The sequence below is a fragment of the Babylonia areolata genome, chromosome 11, assembly GCF_041734735.1.
Source record: "Babylonia areolata isolate BAREFJ2019XMU chromosome 11, ASM4173473v1, whole genome shotgun sequence".
NCBI lineage: Eukaryota > Metazoa > Mollusca > Gastropoda > Neogastropoda > Buccinidae > Babylonia > Babylonia areolata.
The window spans coordinates 32,489,301-32,511,479 of record NC_134886.1 but is presented as its reverse complement, the minus strand read 5'-3'; the positions used below and the strand labels follow the sequence as shown (position 1 = coordinate 32,511,479).

The 22,179-nt window shown below is 40.1% G+C and overlaps 2 protein-coding genes across 8 annotated transcripts in view; one reads left to right on the top strand and one right to left on the bottom strand.

The window, feature by feature from the left end:
• The first annotated feature begins 374 nt into the window (after positions 1-374).
• On the top strand, positions 375-8,009 carry LOC143287367 (uncharacterized). Of its 2 annotated transcripts, XM_076595334.1 has the most exons (4): positions 375-1,085; positions 2,111-2,218; positions 4,651-4,720; positions 5,898-8,009. In XM_076595334.1, exons 1-4 carry the CDS (start codon positions 810-812, stop codon positions 6,872-6,874), a joined length of 1,431 nt encoding a protein of 476 aa, XP_076451449.1. In that variant the 5' UTR covers positions 375-809; the 3' UTR covers positions 6,875-8,009. The 2 variants fall into 2 exon arrangements, with proteins under 2 accessions (XP_076451449.1, XP_076451450.1); XM_076595335.1 differs by lacking the exon at positions 375-1,085 and having other exon boundaries at positions 2,074-2,218.
• A 1,863-nt stretch (positions 8,010-9,872) lies between these two features.
• Positions 9,873-22,179, bottom strand: part of LOC143287666 (segment polarity protein dishevelled homolog DVL-3-like) — a 57,566-nt gene continuing 45,259 nt past the window's right edge. For all 6 annotated transcript variants that reach the window (XM_076595835.1, XM_076595836.1, XM_076595838.1 and 3 more), the window contains one exon: positions 9,873-17,595. In XM_076595835.1, the coding sequence (XP_076451950.1) occupies positions 17,567-17,595 (29 nt within the window). In that variant the 3' untranslated portion in view covers positions 9,873-17,566. The remainder of the gene's footprint in view (positions 17,596-22,179) is intronic.

The window sequence follows — 22,179 nt, the reverse complement described above, 5'->3', positions numbered from 1 at the left end:
ACCCACCTGTATAACTTAGAGAGAGACGGGGGGGGGGGGGGGGGGGGGGGTTGTACGGGTTGTGGATTTTCACCTTTTCAAGTGAAGGGCCCAAACCAAAGTACTCACAATAGCAGAGGGAGTTTTTTTCGATAGCTTCCACTATATACGCTTCAAAATGGACTTTCCACGCATTGATGGCTGCTTTCTATTTCTCCATAACACACACACACACACACACACACACACACACTTACTCACGCAAGTGCTTGTATGCGTGCGTGTGTCTGTGTGTGCGTGTGGGTTTCTGTCTGCGTGTCTGTCAGTCGATGTGCATGGTTCGGCCAGGGACAGAGGAATGGAGACTCACTTCCATCATATGGCGTCCCGTCAGCGTCCTGTCAACGTGTTGAACGTGCAAATCGAGTGTTAGCTTCCATCACTACGAGACACGAAAGAGACAGAGGGAAGTTTTAGATAGCGTTGGGGATGGAGATGGAAGTAGGGTGGATGGGTCGGAGTAATCTGACAACTTTTTTTCACCCAACTGATCCACAACCTTCTTCAGACAACGTCAAATTCCGTTGTCTTCCTTGTATTCCCACCTCTAACAGATATGCGCACCGCACCGCGCACGTGCGCGACGTCTGGTTATGTTCTTGGTTGCTGAGCTTTTCAGTGCAGACGTTTGTTGAACTGTCTTCTATACGTGACCCGTTTTATCCTCTGCCTTCACCTAAAGTTTAATGTGCATCGCGCGAACATAGCCCACATTTGTGTTGAAAGCCACTGGGAGTTTTCAGTCGTTTGTGATCGAGTCAGTTGGAAGAATGAGGACTTTCCAGGATTTGAGGATTTCTCCGGACTCTACGACGTTTCCATCAAGAGCATGCACTCCTCCGGATTCTGCATCTTCTCACTCAAGAATGAAGGCTTCTTCGGATTATACGTCATCTCCTTCAAGTGGCTGGACACCTCCGGATTCTACATCGACTCTCAGAAGAATGTGGACTTCTTTAGGTAACACATCATCTCCCTCAACCTCGTCACCATCACCGTCACCATCATCGTCACCACAAGGTTGGCCGTCACCTCCAGTAAGACGGGTAAGATTGTCATTCGTGTTGTGTTAGATGTGTAGAAATTAGATTTCTTTTTTAAATTGATGAGACAAAGTCTCTTTTTTTTTCTTGTCATTTTCTTTAACATTCTCTTTCTCGTTCTTTCTTTCTTTTTTTCCATGGGAGGAAGGTGGCAGAATGGTAAAGACGCTCATCTGACGGTACAGTACCTGTAAGGGTCTCGGGTTCGATTTCCGCTTTCACCCTTTCTCTCTTCCTCTTCTGTTTCTTCTTCTTTCGTTGGCTGCCACTCTCACGTTCACTCGTGTACACAAGTGGGATTTTACGTGTATGATCGTTTGTTGTTGTTTTTTACCCCCGCCATGTAGGCAATCATGCTCCATTTTTGGGGAGAGGGGATGGGCTTTCTCTAAAGTTGACAGAAAGACTAATCAAACCGAGTGTCTAGTCATTCGGATAGACGATAAACCGAGGCTCTGTGTGCAGCACACATTTGACGCACTGAAAAAGAATCGATGGTAAAAAAAATATTGTCCTCTGGCGAAATTCTGAAGAAATCCGCTCTGACACGCACTCATACATACATACATACATACATGTACGTATGTATACGCATGCACTCGAGGCCTGATCCACGCAGCACGCTAGGTTATGCTGTTGTCAGGCATTTGCCTTGCAAATGTGGTGCAACGTGTATTATGGAACAGTCCGAATGCAGTGACACCTCCTTGAGAACCTGAAACTTATTTCCATGTTTATTTTTATGCTCTTTCTTTCGTGCGATCTTTTTTGTAATCACCCTTCTTGAAAACAAATCTCATTTGTTTTTGCTTTATCCTTCCGATCTGTTTTATTTTGGTATTTATTTTGTTAATCCACCACACTGCGTAAATGTGTCAGCTAAGCTTTATTTGTGTGTGATTGGGGGAGGTGGGCATGTGAGTGCACGTCCACACGTGCATGCGTGTGTGTGTTTGTGTGTGCGTTTGTGGATGTGTGTGCGTGCGTGCGTGTGTGTGTGTGTGTGTTTTCTTTTTTCTTCCGTTCAGAAAAACAAGAAGTGCGAAAAACAAGCGGGGGAGAAAATGAGGAGAGCCCGCATAAATGAGTGTCTGTCTCAGTTCAGGGCAATCATATCCAGACGGACAGGAAGAGAGGTAAGTCTGAAGGTTTTTTTGTTTGGTTGTGTGTGGGTTGCTTGTTGCTCAATTGTTTGAGCTTCGACTGATTGGCCCTCTCTGGCTTATCTGTCTTGTTTGTCTCGTCTGTCATCTTTGTCTTGTCTCAGCACGCGCACTTGCCAGCTTGCACACACACACACACACACACACACACACACACACACAATATGGTTCACCCCTTTCTATTGTGTCAGCAATCGTTTCGCACGTCTGGTAATGGTTAATAATTATTCATCTGCAATGTATTAACAGTCGTTTTGCCGGTCTAACAGTTCATCATATGTTTGCATTGTCTCAGCAACTGTTTTGCAGGTAGTAGTAGTAGTAGTAGTAGTAGTAGTATAGGGACTGGCAGTCATCTGCCTAGACCTCTCGGCCTTTTTATGTCCCCATCGAATCTTCATCTTCACTTCTTCCATTTTATTTATTTGATTTCTTCTTTTGTTTTTTGTTGTTGGGCGGTGTATGCAAGTACACTTCTGCAAGAAACTTTGTTTTATTCATCATAGTCAAAAAATTTTTTTCTTTTAAAATGGTATTGGTGTTAAGGAGATTTTTGAACGTGTTAGTATTTTGTGCAAGTTTAACTTCGGTTGGTAGTGCATTCCATGTTTGTGCAATTCGGTTAGCCAATGAATTTTTTTCTAATGTTGGTGTTGCAGTGTTCTAAACAAATTTTCTTTACTGAGTTCCTTGTACTATCATAGTCCGACATTCTAAAGATATGTCTTGCATTTACATCATTTATGTTATTTAATATCTTATAAGTTTCAGTCAAATCTCCTCTTACTCTTCTACCTTTTAGTGATTGTAGATTTAAGTATGTAAGTCTTTGTTGGTAACTCATATTCTTGCATTCTTTTAATAATTTCGTTGCTCTTCTTTGGACCCTTTCTAATGCTATAGATTGTCTCTTTAGGTATGGGTGCCACACAATATTACCATATTCTACATGCGATCTAGCTAATGCTTTATAAAAATTGCAAGTCTAATAATAGTCTCTTTCTTTTTTCTTTTTTTTTTTTTCTTTTTCATTGAATCAGCAATCGTTTTGCAGGCCAAGTTACAATTAATCTTTTGCATTCTCACCAATCGTTTTGCACGCAAGAAAGTTGTTTCTCTTGCATTGTCTGGTAACAGTTCATCATTTCGCATTGTATCAGTAACCGTCGCAGGTCTAATAATAGTTAATACTTTTGCATTCTCACCAATCGTTTTACACGCCTGAAAAGTGTTCCTCTTGCATTGTCAGCAATCGTTTTCCGCCTCTGGTAATCTCTGGTATTAGTTCATCATTTTGCATTATCTCAGCATCGTTTTGTTCGTCTGGTAATCCATCTTGCATTGTATCAGAAACCATTTTACACATATGGTGATTTTTTTCCCCTCCACTTTCTAAGTAATCTTTATGCATATTTGGTAAGGGTTCAAATGTTTCCAATGTCTCGGCAACCATTTTGAATATCTGATTATAGTTCCGTCATTTTGAATTGTATCAGCAATTATTTTGCACGTATGGTGATGGGTTTTCTTTTTGTATTGTCTCAGTAATCTTCATGCACATCTTATGGTTCGTCTTTTTGCAGCCTCTCAGCGCGTGTTCCGTGCCTCTGACAGTAGTTCACTCTTTCGCATTGCGTCAGCAATCGTATTGATCGTCTAGTGACGGGTAGAACAACAGACAAATCAGAATGTTTGCTTTTGTTGAGTGTTCACTCAAGTGAGGCGTTAATAAATCTAATGACATTGGTTGTGTTTTTTCCCCTTGGTAGGCGGGGGAGAGCACCACTCAGTATTTCTGTTTGTGGTGACTGGTTTTATGTTCTCACGAGAGTTTTTTTTTTTTTTTTTTTTTTTTTTTTTTTTTTTGTATTCCCTCTGCAATCGTTTAGCATCTCTGGTCATGATTTATCAAACTGACGTTTGGCGTTATCTGAGAGAGAGAGAGAGAGAGAGAGAGACAGCCAAAACCCCACACAGCTAACGCCCGTTTCTTTCGTTTTTTCATGGTTTCATTTATGTTTTATGCCAATATCTCTTTGACTCTGCCATCTGTCCTTACACACCCACTCCCTTCACCCCCCACTCTCTATTTCATATTGAATTTTTCATTTCAAAAACACCCCCCACTCTCTATTTCATATTGAATTTTTCATTTCAAAAATCAAATCAAGAGTGAATATCAGACACTGTATTATTAGAAAACCGATTGCGTTATTTGTATATGACTTCCCCCTTCAGTTATAGGCTTTGGCCTTAATCTGAATAAAACATTTCAAAATCGTATTCTTTCTCTGTCTCTATTTCTCCCCCCCCCCCTTCCCTCCCTATCTCTGTCTATCAGTAGGCTGTGTCTATATCTCTGTCTCCCTCTCTTTTTTTCTCTCTATGTGTTGATCTGTTCACAGCTGAGCGACGACGATACACGTGCAGACGTTCTGGGCATGGTTGTGGACCACCTCAGACAAGTGGCTAAAGGTTGGTAAGGTCACCTTTGGCTTTTGGTCAATAATTACTTTACAGATCTGAGTCTGCGGTGGACAAGACGTTAGCGGGTGTATTTACTTTCACATAAAGTTAGTTAGGTAAAAGGTCGGTCTACTATTTCTTTACAGATCTGAGTCTGTCGTGATCAAAACGTTTGAAGATGTATTTACTTTCATATAACGTTAGGTAAAAGGTCCACTATTTCTTTAGTTTACAGATTTGAGTCTCTTGTGAACAAGACGTTAGCAGATGTCTTTACTTTCACATACAACTGTAAGTTGTTAAACTTTGTAAACTTTAGCAGATGTATTTCCTTTCACACAGTTCAGGTTTATCACTCTGAATATTCCCCTAATAGATTTGAAGTGAAACGTGCCTTTTATTTTACACGACCCCCTTCCGATCTTTTGGCAGTTGTTCTTCATATCCTTACCGTCACAATTATTTTAAGCTGATATAAAGTTCACATTTTTAAAAAGAAATAATTTATAGCAAGAACTTTCAGCAGCACAACATCACGTTTTCATTCATTTCATGAAACATACCACCGGCAGACGCGTGCGGTAAGATTCTCGCCCGAGTTTCTTGAGTTCAATCCCCGGTTTGGGCGCAAATGGTGAGTGAAGGGTGGACACTTTTCCAGTCTCCCAAGTCAACATATGTGCAGACCTGCTATGGCCCGAATCCCCTTCAGGTGTACACTCATGCAGACGATCAAATACTCTTGTTGAAGATCTTGTAATCAATGTCGGCTTTTAGTGAGTTATGGAAACAAGAACATGCCCAGTGTGAACACCACCGAAAACGGAGTATGGGTGCCAACATGCTGGAGTATGAACGGTCATACATGTAATGTAAGCCCACTCGTACACGTATGCGGATGAATGCGAGAGTTACAAATCACGAACGAAGAAGAAAAATAATACAATCATTGCAGTGTGTTTTCACTTGATAAAATGAAACATACCATAAAATTTCACTGTAGATATCGTGAAACCGCGTGACTTACTGATTAAAAAGACGGAATTATAGCACCAAGAAGCCAGCAGTACATCCAAGTTTCATTTAATGTATGAAAAATACGGCTGACCCTCATTCTCCACAATATGTTGTGAGACAGAGTGGCACCTAGCACTGATGGTGATCCTGTGTTGCTGTGTGTCTGTAGCCAGGGCAAGACAGTTTCATCACGGTTACAGTCACTGTCTGACCCAAGTGGAGGCCTTCCTCGACACACAGCCCCAAATCCCGCCAGACAAGCGCCACAAGCTTCTGTCACACTGCCACCGCCAGCTCACCATAAAGGCCGCAGGGACGTTCATCCCCCTTCGTGCTGCTGTGCCTGAGGAGGTGCAGACTGCAGGGTTCAAGCCTGGCTGGTGTCACAGTGCCTGTCAAGGTTCACCTGAGGACATGGAGGTGTCCCCGGAATCAGATTCTGGACAGGAGGACATGGAGACAGAGGAGAGTGGTCCCCAGCCCCATAGTGTGTTGAGTGACAAACAGAAGGGGACACAACCCTTCAGCCATCAACCTGAAAAACTACAGTCCCAGCCCCTAAGGGTGTTGAATGAGGAACATAATGGGACACAGCCCTTCAGCTGGCCAGCTGATAAACAGCACAGGGGCCACCAGCCCCTTAGTGTGTTGACAAACGAACAGGGCATGGATATGCAGGCAAACAACAATCCACAAGCAAAACCGCGAAGTTCTCTGCACGCGCACCGACATGGCTTGCTGGGTCCCAAACGGGGCTCGAACACACAACACAACAGTCAGCCAACCAAGAAGGCACGAATTGGGCTGCAGGTCCAGTGGCTGGTAGGTGAAAAAGAGGACTTGGGGAGGCACCCTGATAATGAACAAGCCAGTGAAGTGCACCGTGCACTGCAGCCCCCCGGTGCCGTGAGACAGGGAGTGGGGAAGACTGAGGGAACGCGGACAGCACAGCACCTCCACAGCTCCCTGAGCAAACCAGTCCTGTGGGTACATCCAGCCTTCGACCAGGGTCATTCTGAGAATAAGGGTACTCCTTCTCAGGTTAATATGGTGTCATTGCAACAATCTCACAATGCTGACTGTGACAACAGTAACCATAAGGTGGGCCTCCTACACCAAGCACCTGCCACGTGGAGACCTTGGTAGTCAGTGGTCAGTGACGTACTTTGTGCATGCTCCAGCGTGTGCCAGTACCAATGGTGCCTTTCTTCACAAAACAAACTGAAGAGGCTGGGCTGCCTTTCACATCTTGTTTGCAATCTATTATGTGTGTATATACGTGCGTAACTGTGATATTTGGGAGGACTGGGAGAAGAGGGTGGGGTTAAAAAAAAGAAAAGAAAAAAAAGAAAAAGAAAAAGAAAAAAAGGAGCAAGGGGGAGAAAGGGTAGGGTAGAAAAGGAACAATACCGGAAGTAGAGAACATGAAAGTGGAGCAAAGTGGGGCAATTAGAGAACTTGCAGTCCGTGGGGTGAAAGTGGAACAATACTTGGAAAACACGTATGGGGGAGAGGACGTGAACATGAACAAATTGAGAGAAAGAGAGAACAGAATTATCTGGGATTTGAAAAAGAACAAGACTGGAAGAAGAAAAGAACATGCGGGGACTTTGTGGGGGGTGAAAGTGGAACAATAACTGGAAAACGTGTTTGGGAGAGGGTGAATGTGGATCAAACTTGAGAGGAGATAACGTGTACAGGGGGTGAAAAAGCAACAGAACTGCGAGGGGGGACCAAGTGAATGCATTTATTCAATAAATGAAGTGATTTCTTTGTATGCGAGGCAACAACATATAAACGGAGCATTTACATAAGATAAAATTAAAAGAACGCTTTCATCTCTACTGACTGCATAGTCAAATTTTGTATTAATTGCAAAGAAGTAAGCCCTTTTTTATGTCTTGTCTCTGTTTTACCTTCTGTTCATATACATTTCTCGGTGAGACTTGCCTTTTGCTACACTGGGGTGTTTATTTGCAGATAGCAATCGGAGGACAAGCCCAAAATGTGTCCTTAAAAGGGTGAAAGTTTATCATAGATCTAAACATGTAATTCTTCTGTAGAGTACCAATAATTCATGCATGATGCATGATCTTTGTACGAACCCATCATACTGATGAGGCCTTGGACACTATGCAATGCTTCCTTGTGAAACAGAGTACTGAAGCAGACAGCTTTACTTTCCCATACAAGAAGCTTTAACACAAATGGCAAGACTGCTTTATTCTCCAGTCTTTCAAAGATCGTAAAGGACTAAGATTTTTATTACACAGTATTTTATGACCCCACTCCTTTGTACCTGAAGTTTCTGACAATGGGATAGGGGTTGTGATGTATGGGCCATCCAGTCGAGTGAAGACAATTATATTTCTTATGTGATTACATTTTAATCAAACGATAAATGCAGTGTGTCCCTGGTTGGTGTGTGTATGTTTTTATGTGTTGATGCAAGCACACATGCTTTTGCAATCGTATCAGAGAATGTAATGAATGTAAAAGCAAGCAGACTGTATCCAGTTCTGACATCAGACTTCAGAAACATAATTTTTTACGTGTATACTTCCTTCTTCAAAAGAAGCACCACCGGATATTGAGTATTTATACATCACAAATAATTAAAAACACCTCTGCATTAAAATATCTATAAAACATTATTATTCTTTGGAACCACATCAAGCAGAACAATCACTTTTCTACCACCCATCACCAAGTACACATTCAGCTTGACCCACTTCATGAAGTGCCCGTTTTCTTCTTTTCTTTCGTAGCTTTTGATATTTTTTTTTAATGCAGTCATGAAATGTGATTATTATTTCTGAATTCTAGTTACTTAAGGTAATATGCAAGCTGCAACAGAACTTATAGGCCGTTTCATTTTTTTGGGGGGTGGGGGGGGGCTTGGGGGGAGGGGGCTGTTTTTTCCAAGCAAAGGAAATTTTCTTCCTAAAATTATGCTTATCTTGCCTACCGTGACCCACTAGTGCAGACTCCGACAGGGGTCTGACATTACTGTCCTGTGCAAACTACTATTCGCCTATGCGGAGAAAATGAAAGTAGCTACGGCCGATAACCTCCCGGAAGTAGGTAACCTCCCTTTTGCCCCCTGACTAGCGCCCTCTTTGACATGAACCACACTTTTTGATTATAGACCCATCAACCAGGGGAAAGAGAAGGAAAAACCAATGTGACCATGAGATAGACACCCACTGTCCCAGGACAGAGGGGAACTGCCATCAATGCACATTGTGTTTCTACTTTCACTTTTAGTCCAAATACCAACTAGCTGTGTCAGCTACCCTATATGCCAGGGGTTTTAACAAACACCAAGTAGGTACCAACTGTGTCAGCTGACCTGAAACAGCTGGGATGGAGTAGGTACTAGCTCAACTAGAATCAGGACAAATGCTCTTCTACCAAGTTATAAGAGAATGACTCAACAGAGGGGCAGTTTACAGAGGCAAAGCAAAATGATTAATGTTTCCAAAGTGAAGAAAGCTTTTTACACTGTTTGATCTGGCCATATAATTCCAGACACCACAGTCTGTACCCCTTAAGGCAGCAGTACCAACTTGAGAAAATTAATGTCTTTTAATTCTGTTCAAATATGTCACTTGTGTTGTCTCGAATTGACAAAAAAATAGCGCTCCTTGGATCTACTCAAATTGCAATCCAAATTCCATGTGTGTATGAAAATATGGCACATTTGCACAAATCGGAGTATTATACTGTTCACATCAACTCTCACAGACAGTTCCTTCTGTGTGCGCACACACACACACACACACACGTGTGTTGCTCATTTATCCCTCTAAACCATGCACTCACACTAAAAAAAAGAAAGAACATTTGTATTCTTATTACCATACTTTTATTATGACAATCACGGCTCAGACACACAATGTCACTCCAGTAATTAGATACTCGATAGGTATAGTAAAATAAACTGACACATTCACACCATGCTCTGTTTCTATGTGACGGACACATCTTGAACATACGTATCAAAATTGATGCATTTAAACATTTCACCTTTTCCAACAATGACAGAGAGAGGCATAACAATCTTCAGCAAGTCAGACAGATTTCCACAAAGAAAATTGTCATCGAAAGAACATAATCTCATCTCCATGATTGGTAACACTGCTAATGACAAAGAGGAAGGGGAAGAAAAGCAATTAACACAGAAAAACTGCAGCATTGCCAATGTGGTTTGCTTGTGAAAGGCAGACAAAAACAGTTCCTAACAATGCTTGTGAGAGACAAAGTTGCTGAATGTGTACCACCATCAGAGCATTTTGACTATCTATTTACACTCACATGTTCAATTTCTTTCATACTGTCCACACACACACACATATGCACACACAAGCATTCACCCATGCTGGTCATTTAAAGAGTTCCTTCTCTTTTTTAAACAGAGTTCTGCAACGTCACCAGTGACAATTAAGTTGATGAAAGACGTACCACTTTTCTACACTGCAGACAAATTGCTGAAGGAGTTTGTGTGTTTCAAATGATTTAATCATTGTTGATCATGCCTTTCCATCATTCTCTCACACAAACTACAGAACCCACCCCCCAGTCCCCACCACCCCCTTCCGACTCACTCTGTGGCACATGATACACACACACACACACACAGAGTCCAAAGTATGTCTGGTGGCACTTCTGTCTAAAACCAAGTGCAAACACACATGAAAAAAAAAAGAAGTAATGTACACAAGTGGATTAATTAATAATAACAACATAACAGCTACAGTAACAATTCAACATCTACAGGACTGTACATCAAGCTGTTTACAAAGTCAACAAAACAAGCCAGTCGGGTGAAGCCACTGTCTCTGTAGGGAGCAGCACACACAGTTGGGTCCACCTGTTACTGCCACACCCCAACCACACTCATCCCTTCACCTCACACAAACTGTGAGGCCAGGGTCTTCAGTCAGGGAGGGAAGGGGGAGGGGTGTGTGCAATCAACAAAAAAAATATAGGCCAACAACCATTTAAAACAGTTTTTTCATGGGTCTGACCAAGCAGAAAGATTTAGAGCAGTGAACATATACCACACAATCTGCTGGCTACTGTTTCCATTCACTTTTCACAACAATTTCCATCAGTGACTTATCACTTGTCATGAGCTGTGCTGTGCACTTGCTGTTATTGCAAGAATGAATTAGGGACGCAATAAAGTGCGCAACTGCTGCTTTTTTCACTTCAATTTACATGGCCAGGATTTATTCAGAATGATCAACAGGTACTGGCATGCAAGCAGCAGAAGCAGCATTTTGCACCTCCACCCGTCAGCAATTTATACATTAACACCCAAACAATTAAGTTAATGAAGCAGATCTGTAACTAAACGTAGGCTTCACAAACATATACATGCCCAAACAATTAAGCTGATGAAGCTGATTTTGGAACTAAAAGCTGTAATCAGTTTCAAAAATTTGTCCCAAAATCAGTTTACAAATGCATCTAAAGAACAAATACTGAACAATGCCTAAATTACCAGTTTAAAAAAAAGGAAAAAAAAAAGAGAGAAGTGGGGAGGGGAAGCTGGGTCCCAGAAAAAAAAGTTAATGCTAAAAACAAAATGTTCATTGTCCCCGTTGCATTTCTTCCTTGACCTAAACATTTGCTATTTTAGCAACAAAGACATCAAATTATGTGACCAGATTCAAGACTGTAATAGTTTATTACTATTATCATTCCAGTACAGGTGTAAATATGCAGTATTCCACTAGAATCTGCAGAGAAATACAAATAACACAGATAAACTGAAACACTAGATAAGATCATGGAGAGAAGTTCAATACAAATAATGCAACACCGAAAAAAGGTAGCCTTACAAATTTCCCACTGTAATATGGGACATGAATTGACAAAATAATAAAACTAAATAAAATAAACCAATCATATATCCCAATGACCTTGTTGACCATATGTTAATTCAGGAATTTTTTGATGATTTCCCAGCAGCTTGTGATGAAACAGCTGTGTTGACATACTTGAGTGAAAATCACACTCACACAAATATGAGACATACACCCGAAATCATCGTGGTGTTTTTTTTTTCTTTTATGTCTTTGAAAGCAGGAAAACAAACCTCAACATGTAAGCTCTGAAAATGTACCTATGCATCACCAACAAACATGTAATGAATGTTTCACAGGTACAGCAATCATAGCACTAAATGTTACTGGATCCATTCACCTGTGAAAGTGTTTCAAGCACTTCCCCACACATACATATATAAAAATTCCTTGCACTGTGCAAGAGTGTTCTTTTGCCATTATACATATTTGCCCAACCAAACCAAAACTTTTTTTCTTTAGTTTCTGTGGATTTTCTTAAGTGTCTGCCAACAATGAAAATAATCAGTATTTTAGTACAATATTCTCACAAACTTTAAAGCTTTTTTCTGCATTGCTCCTTGTCATGATTTGCATATATCCAAATATAGATCATATCATTTCATTTTCTTCATTAAATACTTTATCAAAAATGAACACAAGCAAAAATATAGAAAATAATAATATTCAGCATAATGAAAGGGTAAGTGCATAAAAGATAACAATAAGGACAAAAAGAAAAACTGGCTAATAAATGATGGTCAAATCAAACTGAAAATTACAGAAAAATGCTTACTACAAAAAAAATCTTCAGTAATGACACATTATGGGTAAATAAATCACTTGTGCTAGCACTTTCATGGACACACAAATGACACATTCATCCACCCTTTCACATATACACGTACACACACACACACATTCACATGCATGCACACTCATACACACCCACATACACATTATATAAACCAAGAATTTATTGCACATGTTTTCCTGCATCGCTACATTTTCAAACAATTATCAATAACATCAACACAACTACTAACATAGGGAACTGGTTCTAAGAAAACGAGCATGATTATTTTTTTCATGATAACATAAGCATTCGAGAAGTACACTGGGAAGAGACAGAGCAAAGACAGCAGGGACTCATCAAAGAGATACTGAGAAGAGACACGGGTGGACAGAGAGAACCTAAAATAGTGATTGCCTATAAACTGTATTCTTCTCAAGGCACGGGTATGAAATAATCTGTATTTTACCAGTATCGCACAATCTGGTCTTGTTACCTATTGATAGCACCCCTCTCCCCTCCCCACCCTCACCCCCAAAAGACCCACCAACCCCTCCTTCCAGGAGATACACAACTTGATTCGATCTGACTCCTCTTCAATATGACAAGAACCACCAATACACATGCTGCATTAAGGGACGTCTTGCCATACATGTTCAACTGCCAACAACAGTCTAACATGAGCAGCCAACCAAATGCAAAAGCTATGTATCTGATGCCCATAGCTCATTTCACTGTTGTTTTTTTCTTTCTTGAGTTTTCTTTTCTTTTTCTTTTTTTAAAGATGTAAAAGTTATTGTATCCACATACTTCGAAGTAAAGAGCTCTAAAAAAGTGTTCTAAAAAGTACATACATCTTTTTTGTCTCTATTCTTTTCCTTCTAAATCTTTAAACTCTGCTCCACAGAATAACAATAACAGTTTCTTTGATTTTTGGCAAAATCGGTACCTCTAAAGAAAACTAATTACACACAATTAAAAAAACAAATAAATAAATATTATACACACATGCATGCACACGCTAGCCTGACCCACACATGACCTTGACACATGACCCTACACACACACAGAGAAAAAAAAAAAAAAAGAATACAGTGGTGGGATGTCTTCATTTTCATCTCAAAAGACTACCAATCTTGATAAAAGTTTAAAAGAAATTACTGCTGATGCAACTCAAAAAGTATTTTAATTGTCGTCTACAATCCACAAAACCACCAGAGAGCACTAAATATGTGGTGCTGCTGTCACTTCAATATATTAAAGAGCTGTGTGAAGTGTAGGCACAAGCAACATGGGCTTTTAACTACCTGAGATTGATACAGAGATCGTCACTGAAACATATTTGTAATACATTATTTTAGACTCACAATGGAACCTGGCAATCAGGGGAAAATATGATCAGCCCAAGCAGTTTTATATCCGACTAACAAGATCATTCTTAGCAGCAAAGTTTAGTTATCTGATGTAAGACTAAGAGGCTCATTTAAGGCGGCTGTCTCCTGAGAATGGGTGGATTCTACTTCTAGCCAGTCACCTTAAAAATACCTACAGATATTGCCTGATCAATTCCACCTAAGAGCAACCAATTGGTTAAAGATTCCCATGTAAAAAGAAGGAAAGTGAACCAGCAATTCTAAGCAAAGCAGATTAAGTTACAAGCAGCAGTTTAGTTGCCTAGCCAATCACAAGCAATTTAATTATTTAACTTAGCAGTAGCAGTCATTTCAGTAACAGCACTGACCTGTTTGCAATTCTACACCCCTGAAAACACTGTCTGGTTGCCTTAAAAAAAGTTAAATGACAATGTAACAACCTTCCATATAAAATCTTCCCAATAAAAGGAACAAACGTTAAAGACACAACACACAAATACTGGAAACTCCTGAACTGCAAATTCCTGTTTCCTTCTATTCTGTCCTCAATAAGTGTGTCTCTACTGTCTTTCACTCATTACCTCAACAACTACATAATATAAAAACTTTCCTGCTCAAACATATACAGCAGTGTTATAATTTTCAAAGAATTCCTGATCAAAGCAGAGTCACTGAATAAATATATAATGTATTCAACAAAAACTATAAATTAAAACAGAATAAGATGCAACTGATTCATCAAAATAACAAAGCAATAAATATGTACAACCGAAGACCTAAAACAATATGTCCTCAAGTTTGTAATGTTTCTTTTTGCTTCTGTCAAGTCCGCTCTACTGTCAGCACACTGTCACACAAAAGGGTGAGCTTTAAAAAAAAATATACTGATGTCTGAATGCTTCAATATTGCGTATGTGTTGATTCTATTCCCATTTGGGACATTCAGCATTTTGTTGTTAATGTTGAAGTTGAAGTTTCAAAGCTCCAGACTACCCTTGAACATCCACACTTTATTGTCTAAGAAGAGGGTTCAAACACATCTTTCCACTGCTGCAAATTTACTGCAATATTATATATTAGAAGGGCACAATCAACTGAGCAATGGAGAGTGGGACTTCCAAACTGAAGGACCTGGGTTTGATTCCTGCATCAGCACATGGGTTAAGGGTGGAAACTGCTTTGTCCCATCCCCCTAATCAACATATGCAAAGCTGCCAGTGCCTTTTTCTTCCTCATCATGGTCATGGGTAACGTGCTGAAGATCAAATACACACGTTAATGATCCTGTTCTGTATGTCAGAATTACATGGGTCATGAAAACACACACACACACACCAAGCTATAGCTTCCTAAACAGTGGGATAAAAACAAGTCATGTTCATAAAAACCCACTCATAACTGAAAATCTGCTGAAGCCAAAGAAAGTGAAAGAACAGTGTACTGTTTGCATTAACTTTTCAAAGAGAAAATGCAATCAGCTGACAAACTTTTCTTCAACAGGGCTTACACAGTATATAATAGAAAACAAAGATCTGTCCCCCCACCCCCCAACCACACTATTTCACACTTGCACTTAAGTACTGATCTGTTTAAAGTAAAGAAACAATGTGACTGTAACATTACATAAATAAATCAACTATTTTAAAATCAGGAAAAGAAAAGGCCAGCACCATAAACTTCAAAGCATTAAAACCAAAACAAATCCCTGATACCATGTGAAAATGTGCATTCTCATTATCATTCATCACAAAGCACATATTCCCACTATTCTTCCCTCATTCCCATGCGTCGCTACTACATTTCCTGCCATGTTTACCCTGCAATAATGGATGTGTCAACAGCACAGACCTGGATGGGTACTAGCTGTACCATCAACAGTTACCACCATACAAACTGCTCCTCCTCCACAAACCCCTTACTCTCCAACATACTCTTTAACTATCCTATTCATTATTTGAAAAGAATAGCAATTATAATAATAATTTGCACAAATAAAAGCCATCTGCAGAATGAGGTAATTGATGTTTTGGGGATTTTTTTCCCTTTTTTTTCTCGTTTATTTGTCACAGATTACACTGTCAGTAACAGTTATTCTCAAACTTCACTTTGAATGTTCACTTTGCAAAAGTCACTTCTAAATGTCGGCTCTGCACATACAGTGAAAGCGCACCATCACCAGAATGATGGATCTTCACTCTTCACGTTCAAGCAGCACAGCTTTATGGTGATGCACAGCTTCAAGGTGATACACAGATATGAAGTGAAGGAGGAAAATGAGCATGGTCCCTTCAGTTAGCAATGAAACAGTCAAACAACACTTCACAATAAAAGTTTTCCACTGGAAACTTAACTCTGGCAGTCAGTCTTACAAATCAAGTAGTATCCAAAAATCTGAGGTCAGGCGATGAACTCTCCGAGTCCAGTATTGTCTGTGCTGAATGCAAAACTCTTTACTTCTTACCAAGTGTCCGATCTCTCAGTTACTGAACCCCCACCCCACCCCCCAGCACCCTCACTGCCACCCCCATTTTTAAACTATAATTGGTGTGTATCTGCATGTGTCACTGTTTGTGGTGCCTGTCTATCACTGAACAATAAACAGTGCACAGTAGACATTTGTGCATACAAATGTGTGTCACTGTGTTTGTGATGACTGTGTTTCTGTTGCCTATTGGTAACACTGAGCAAAAATAAACTGTGTGCATGAAATGAATGATATGTTTTCCTTTATCTCTCTCTCTCTCTTTTTTCTTTTTTGGTTATCAGCAACAGAGCATCCCTATGCAACCCACAACCTAGCATACACCAGCCACCAAAATACCAAACGTCAATGTATGTAATGAACCTGTCAAAAATAAACAACAAAAGAACACTTCCTTGTTTCCAGCCAAACATCTACAAACTTCAGAAATGTTCAACCTTTTTTTTTGTTTCTTGGATTAATTTGTCTTTTCTCTCCTCTAGCAAACTAAACAGCAGACTAGGTAAATTCCATGTGAACACAAGAGTCCTGAACCAGCCCACCTCCCCAACACCTGTGCCCCTGCCACACGCTGAATGTTCATCACAGATATGCGTGAAGGTGAGAGGTCAAGTCTGGGTGCGGCAGGTGAGGTTAGGGTGATGATGTTAGAGGAGGAGGGTGTGGGTTAGGGAGGAGGAGGAGGAGGAGGACGACGAGAAGCACAAGCAGCAAGTAATGAGGTGGCAGGTACGGACGTCAAGCGTATGTCCAGCAAAGAGAACAGGGGCTAAGCGAGAGTCAGGCAGGAACTGCGAGGTCCTGCCAGCACAAATTTCCAGGTCCCTCTCCCCCCACCCACTCCCTCCCTTCTCTCTGAAGGCTGAAGTATGTTGGCGCTGGGGGCAGAAGGGTGGAGGGAATGGGGAGGGTGGAGGATGATGCAGAAGACAGCAGCACTGTGAATGTAGGGGAGGCTCCGTTATGTCCCTGGTGATGATGATTGTCAAGTCGAGGGGGTTGGGGGGTGTGAGGGAGGGAAGTGAGGGAGGACGAAACCTCAGCCTGGTCAGCAACATGTTTCCTTCTTCCCTCCATCTCGGGGGGGGAGAATCTTTTGTTTTGTCCCCCTCTCCGCTACCCAGAGAAGGATCGCTAACCCCACCCCCTGGAAGCTGCACTGGTGGCGACTAGGGGAGAGGGAGGGCTAGCATGGCATATGATCTTCAAGAAGGAGCAGGTGGAGCCGTCTTCCTGTGTCCACCTGGCCATGTCCTCTTGCCGATCCCCAAACCCGCCTCCCCGGGCCCTGGCAGGACCACGGACGTGACAGACCAAGCGAGAAGATGGAGGGGGCAATCACTCTAAATCCTCTGCCTCTATCAGCGCTACAATGAATACACAATCAAACCACGAGTCAGAAAAAAGGTCATGCATGATTTATAAAAGTGTACTGTCAAAAATGCAAGGGTTAATATCAAAGCAGTAATCAAACAAGAGCCAACACTAGTGGTTGGTGGCTGTTTTGAAAAAGATTAACACTCCACATGACATGGCAAAACACAGATGACAGGGAGGATGAAAATTCTGAAGTTCAGGTTACACACCAGCAAAAAAAAAAGCCACAACAAAAGAGTGAGAAAAAAAAAAGTGATTAATAAAACAAAGTGCAGAAAAGGCACAATGACTGAATGAGGGCAGAAGAGGTTGCAGATGGTTTCAGCAATCAGCACCAAGATAAAACCCTTGATCAAAATAATGAATTGATAAAGGAGATCAAACAAAAAGAGAGAAGTCAAAGACTCACCTCTATCAAATATGTTGTTAAAACGAGTTTCTCTTAAAGTTGCACCCCCATCCCCCAATTCTTATCCTGTGTGCCTAATGGGCCAACTGAATGTATCATTGGAAGCTGATTTAGAATATTGTATATAATCTCATAAACTTATTGTGGTACTGAACTGTTGACAATGCTGTCAGTGTCATCGATGCTGAATAGGTTTATTTAATCATAACATCTTTTAAAGAAAAAAAAGTTTCTGATTCCCTCACACATTCTATACATCACCACCACCACCATCAAGTTTTTTCTACGGCAGACAAACACACACACAATTACCCCCTCCCCCAGAATTAGGTGAGTTCTACAGCCAGCCTCTATAGCCAGCTGTGTGCTGCTCCAGTTTGACATAGAGCTTCTGATACCCACCATACTAGAGAGATCAACGAAGCACAGAGCATGACAGGTATACTATGACAACTGAACCAGCAGTAGGAAAGGGGAAGATCACCTATCATAGACAGCTTTATTCACATTGTCAGCTTAAGGCCAGGACAAGCTAGAAGCTTTTATTAATACTGACCGATAAGTTCTGACAGTAGGTTGCGGAGCAAGAGGCACTTTAATCATATATAACTATATAAAAGATTGTTGACAAAAACAGTCACTGATAGTAGTCAAAAGAACCTGCTTCCAGCTTTTGCTGGGACTAGGTCTCATGCAAATCCATCAATAATCATGCAACATCAATCAAATATCAACAGGCAAGAAGTCATGATGTGAAAGATGGCAACACCTATCTTTCACCAGAACATTTAACATGCAGGTGCACACACACACACACACACACACACACAAGGGGCCTAAGGAAAATATGACAGCTTCATCACATGGCAAGTATTGGGGCACTAACACAAAGCAATGGTGAGTTTTAAACATGTTTTCGTTCTTTATTTTTGTATTTGATTTTCATGTATTTTCAGACTGGTTCATCTGACAATGCTTTGAGATCTTGAGATTCCAATTACATACATATGCATATAACCAAACATACATTGAAAGCTAATTGATAACATGACCTTGTTTAATTAACAAGCTTTACATTTTATCTCTTACTACCATTATTTTTTAATGCCTTTGGGTCTGAATAATCTGTCCTATGAATGCAGCACTGTTCTATCTGAGATTACCTCCGTTTACAGAAAACATAAGAAAACTGAAGACCATGAAATCTTAAAGCAGAGACACTGAACTTACAGAACAGCTAAGAGCTACCAAGCAGAAATCTGTGGCAGTCTCAAATGTCATCTTCCAACAAACTATCTAAGGGGGGGAAATAGAGAAGAAACCAAGAGCTGGCTAAGAGAGAAAAACAACTTAAAAATAGCAAATAAATGACAATGTAAAGAGTCGGCTCAAATTAGTGAACACAAAATTTAACTAAGAATCTACAATATTACATCCCAGACCCTAAAAAAACACAAATTTGCTACATCTTGAACTGCTAATGACCTCAACCTTCCAAAGAAAAAGATGTGCACACAAGACATACACAGAGAAAAAATATTCTACCAAAATACAAGCCAGCCAACCACAAAGAAATAGCCATAATAACATCAACATCATCAACAAAAGTAATAAAATTCAGCACACTTAACACAACTTTACTCGCTCAAATCATCAAAGTAAAATCTTGTAGTTTTACAAATGACCAAGCTGTTTTTCTTTTCTTTTCAACTGCCAGGGCTCAAACAAGGAACAAAGCAGTCAACTCTGTATAGATCTGTTGCATTCTCTCAAAAAAATATGTTGGCACTGTTCAAACTCTTGTAGATTTGAACTGAATTAACTCTTATTCTGTAACACTTTAGTTCTGAGGTTCCAACAAACCTTTAGAAACTGGAGTTTGGTAAGAAAGTGGCAAAGGAAGGAAAACCAACTTTAAACAATGATAATGGGGGAAAAAAACTGAGAGCACCAGAATTCAATGTCCTTTATATGATCATTCAATACCATTACATAATCAAAAAGCAAAGACAATGTAATGAGATGTACAACATGTCAACACATTTTTTCTGGCTGTGCAGCTAAAACTGAAATGATCATGAAACTCGCATCCAACCAGATTCACAACAACAACAAAAAAGTTCCAAAGGCTTCGAGAAAAAAATGGCAGTCCAAAGCAACACCAATACAATCTGACAACACGACAGCAAAAATCACAACGAATCCTGGTGCATGCACCTCGAGTTTCGTAATGTGTATGGACCCAACTGAATGAAAACTGTCCACAGGAACTCAAACTGACTCCACAGTACAGTGACAAGAACTCAAGTTACAGGAACAAGAGCCACACTATCAGATCATCAAGGACATAAATCAGATCTCATGCTATAGGAGACACCAACCATCCATATTCAACACACACATACAGACACAATCACGCACACACACACACACATTCTCTCTCTCTCTCTCTCTCCATACAAGCAGGAGACAAAGGATGGACAACACGATTCACACTTTGCATATTACAAACAGCCCAGACCTGAGCCACAGATTCCAGACATGCTTTCTTTTTCAGTTCCATTCATTTATAAAAAACAAATTAAAGACTATGAGAACCAGCAGTCCACAGATCGTTTTCCTCCAAATGCCACTGATCCAAGTAAAAGAGTGATGACAGGGAGATGGGAAAGAAGATGCAAGAATTAAGAAGTCAGAGTAAGAGGAGATTCAAAGACATGAACTGGGAGATGGCAGGAACAGTCAGAGAATCAGAATGAAGTATACAATGGGGAGAGAGAGAGAGAGGAGAGAGGAGAGGAGAGAGGAGAGGAGAGAGGAGAGAGAGAGAGAGAGAGAGAGAGAGAGAGAGAGAGAGAGAGAAGTATTAAAAGTTGTTGCCAAACAAATTTCACTTCATAATCAACATTGACAGAAAAAAAAAAATACTCTACTTTTCTGCTTTAAGTCAGGCAGTCAGGCATACAACTAGTTTACCACTATCAGTAAGCTGTTATTTTTCCAGAACTGTGTGTGAATGATATATTTACAGATGGATCTTGGTGTGTGGCAATGTGAGTTAATAACCTTTTCTTTATATTTCTAAGTAAGTGATTCTTTTGCATAATCCAATTTCTATCATAAATCATTCTAAAAAAAAAATTCAAATAAGTTTTTAAAAATATTCTATGGCAGTTATTTGTTTGGCAACAAGAAAAAAGGATGAGAGAGAAATGAAAATGAAAAGACACCGAATATGTATGCATGAACACATAAACTAAACCATACATTGTAAAACTAATGTACTGGGGTAAGGTGCATTATCCACTTGATGAAATCATCCAATAATACTGACCAAAAAACTGTGGACTTTTCTGTACAAGTCCATTCCGTTCAATGCTGGAAAACCTCTTCAGGGGGTACAGTAAGGACAAGGACTATACAGAGGAGCAAATAAGGAACATAATTTTAAGAAACATTATTTTTAAATGAAAGATGTCACTTCTGATATTACATTCTATAAAGAGAGACCCCTGCCCCATTTTTTCCTTCCCTTCAATTTTTTGAAAAGCTCTGAAATTCCATGTGTTTCCTTTACATATGGAATTACCAATCAATTTGTCGCAGGTTGTTTTTTTGTTGTTGTTTTGGTGTGTGTGTGTGTTGTTGTTGTTTTTTTTACACCGTAACAGAATGTGGAGATGATTCACCTAGGTAATTATGTTGGATTTAGTGAATTTAAAACAAATCCCAGAAAACATTCTAACTCTTTCACTTACGGTGATACAGGTAGTGCTCTTCGACTTTTTTAATTTTTTTTAAACATCTAAAATTCCTGTGTAAAAATCAGAAGGGTGCTGTGTGTTCAGTACACACTGAAGATATGACTAGAGAAGACTATTACACCTGAGAGGAGGTGTAGGGGAACAATGACTACTACAGCATAAACTATACAGTATGAATGCTGAACTTTTGTTTCTCACCTCATATTAAAATTCCAATGTGACTGACAACCTCACCATCCCCTTCCATCCATATGACAGTTTTTTTGTTTGTTTTTTAAATCACGACGAGTTAAACAAATAAAATCACCTATCACTGGTTTCCTTCTCAAACCTGTTCTTCCCACATCATAAACCTGTAACTCCCACATTCCCACATCTGAACTGCACCATCTGAAAATTGT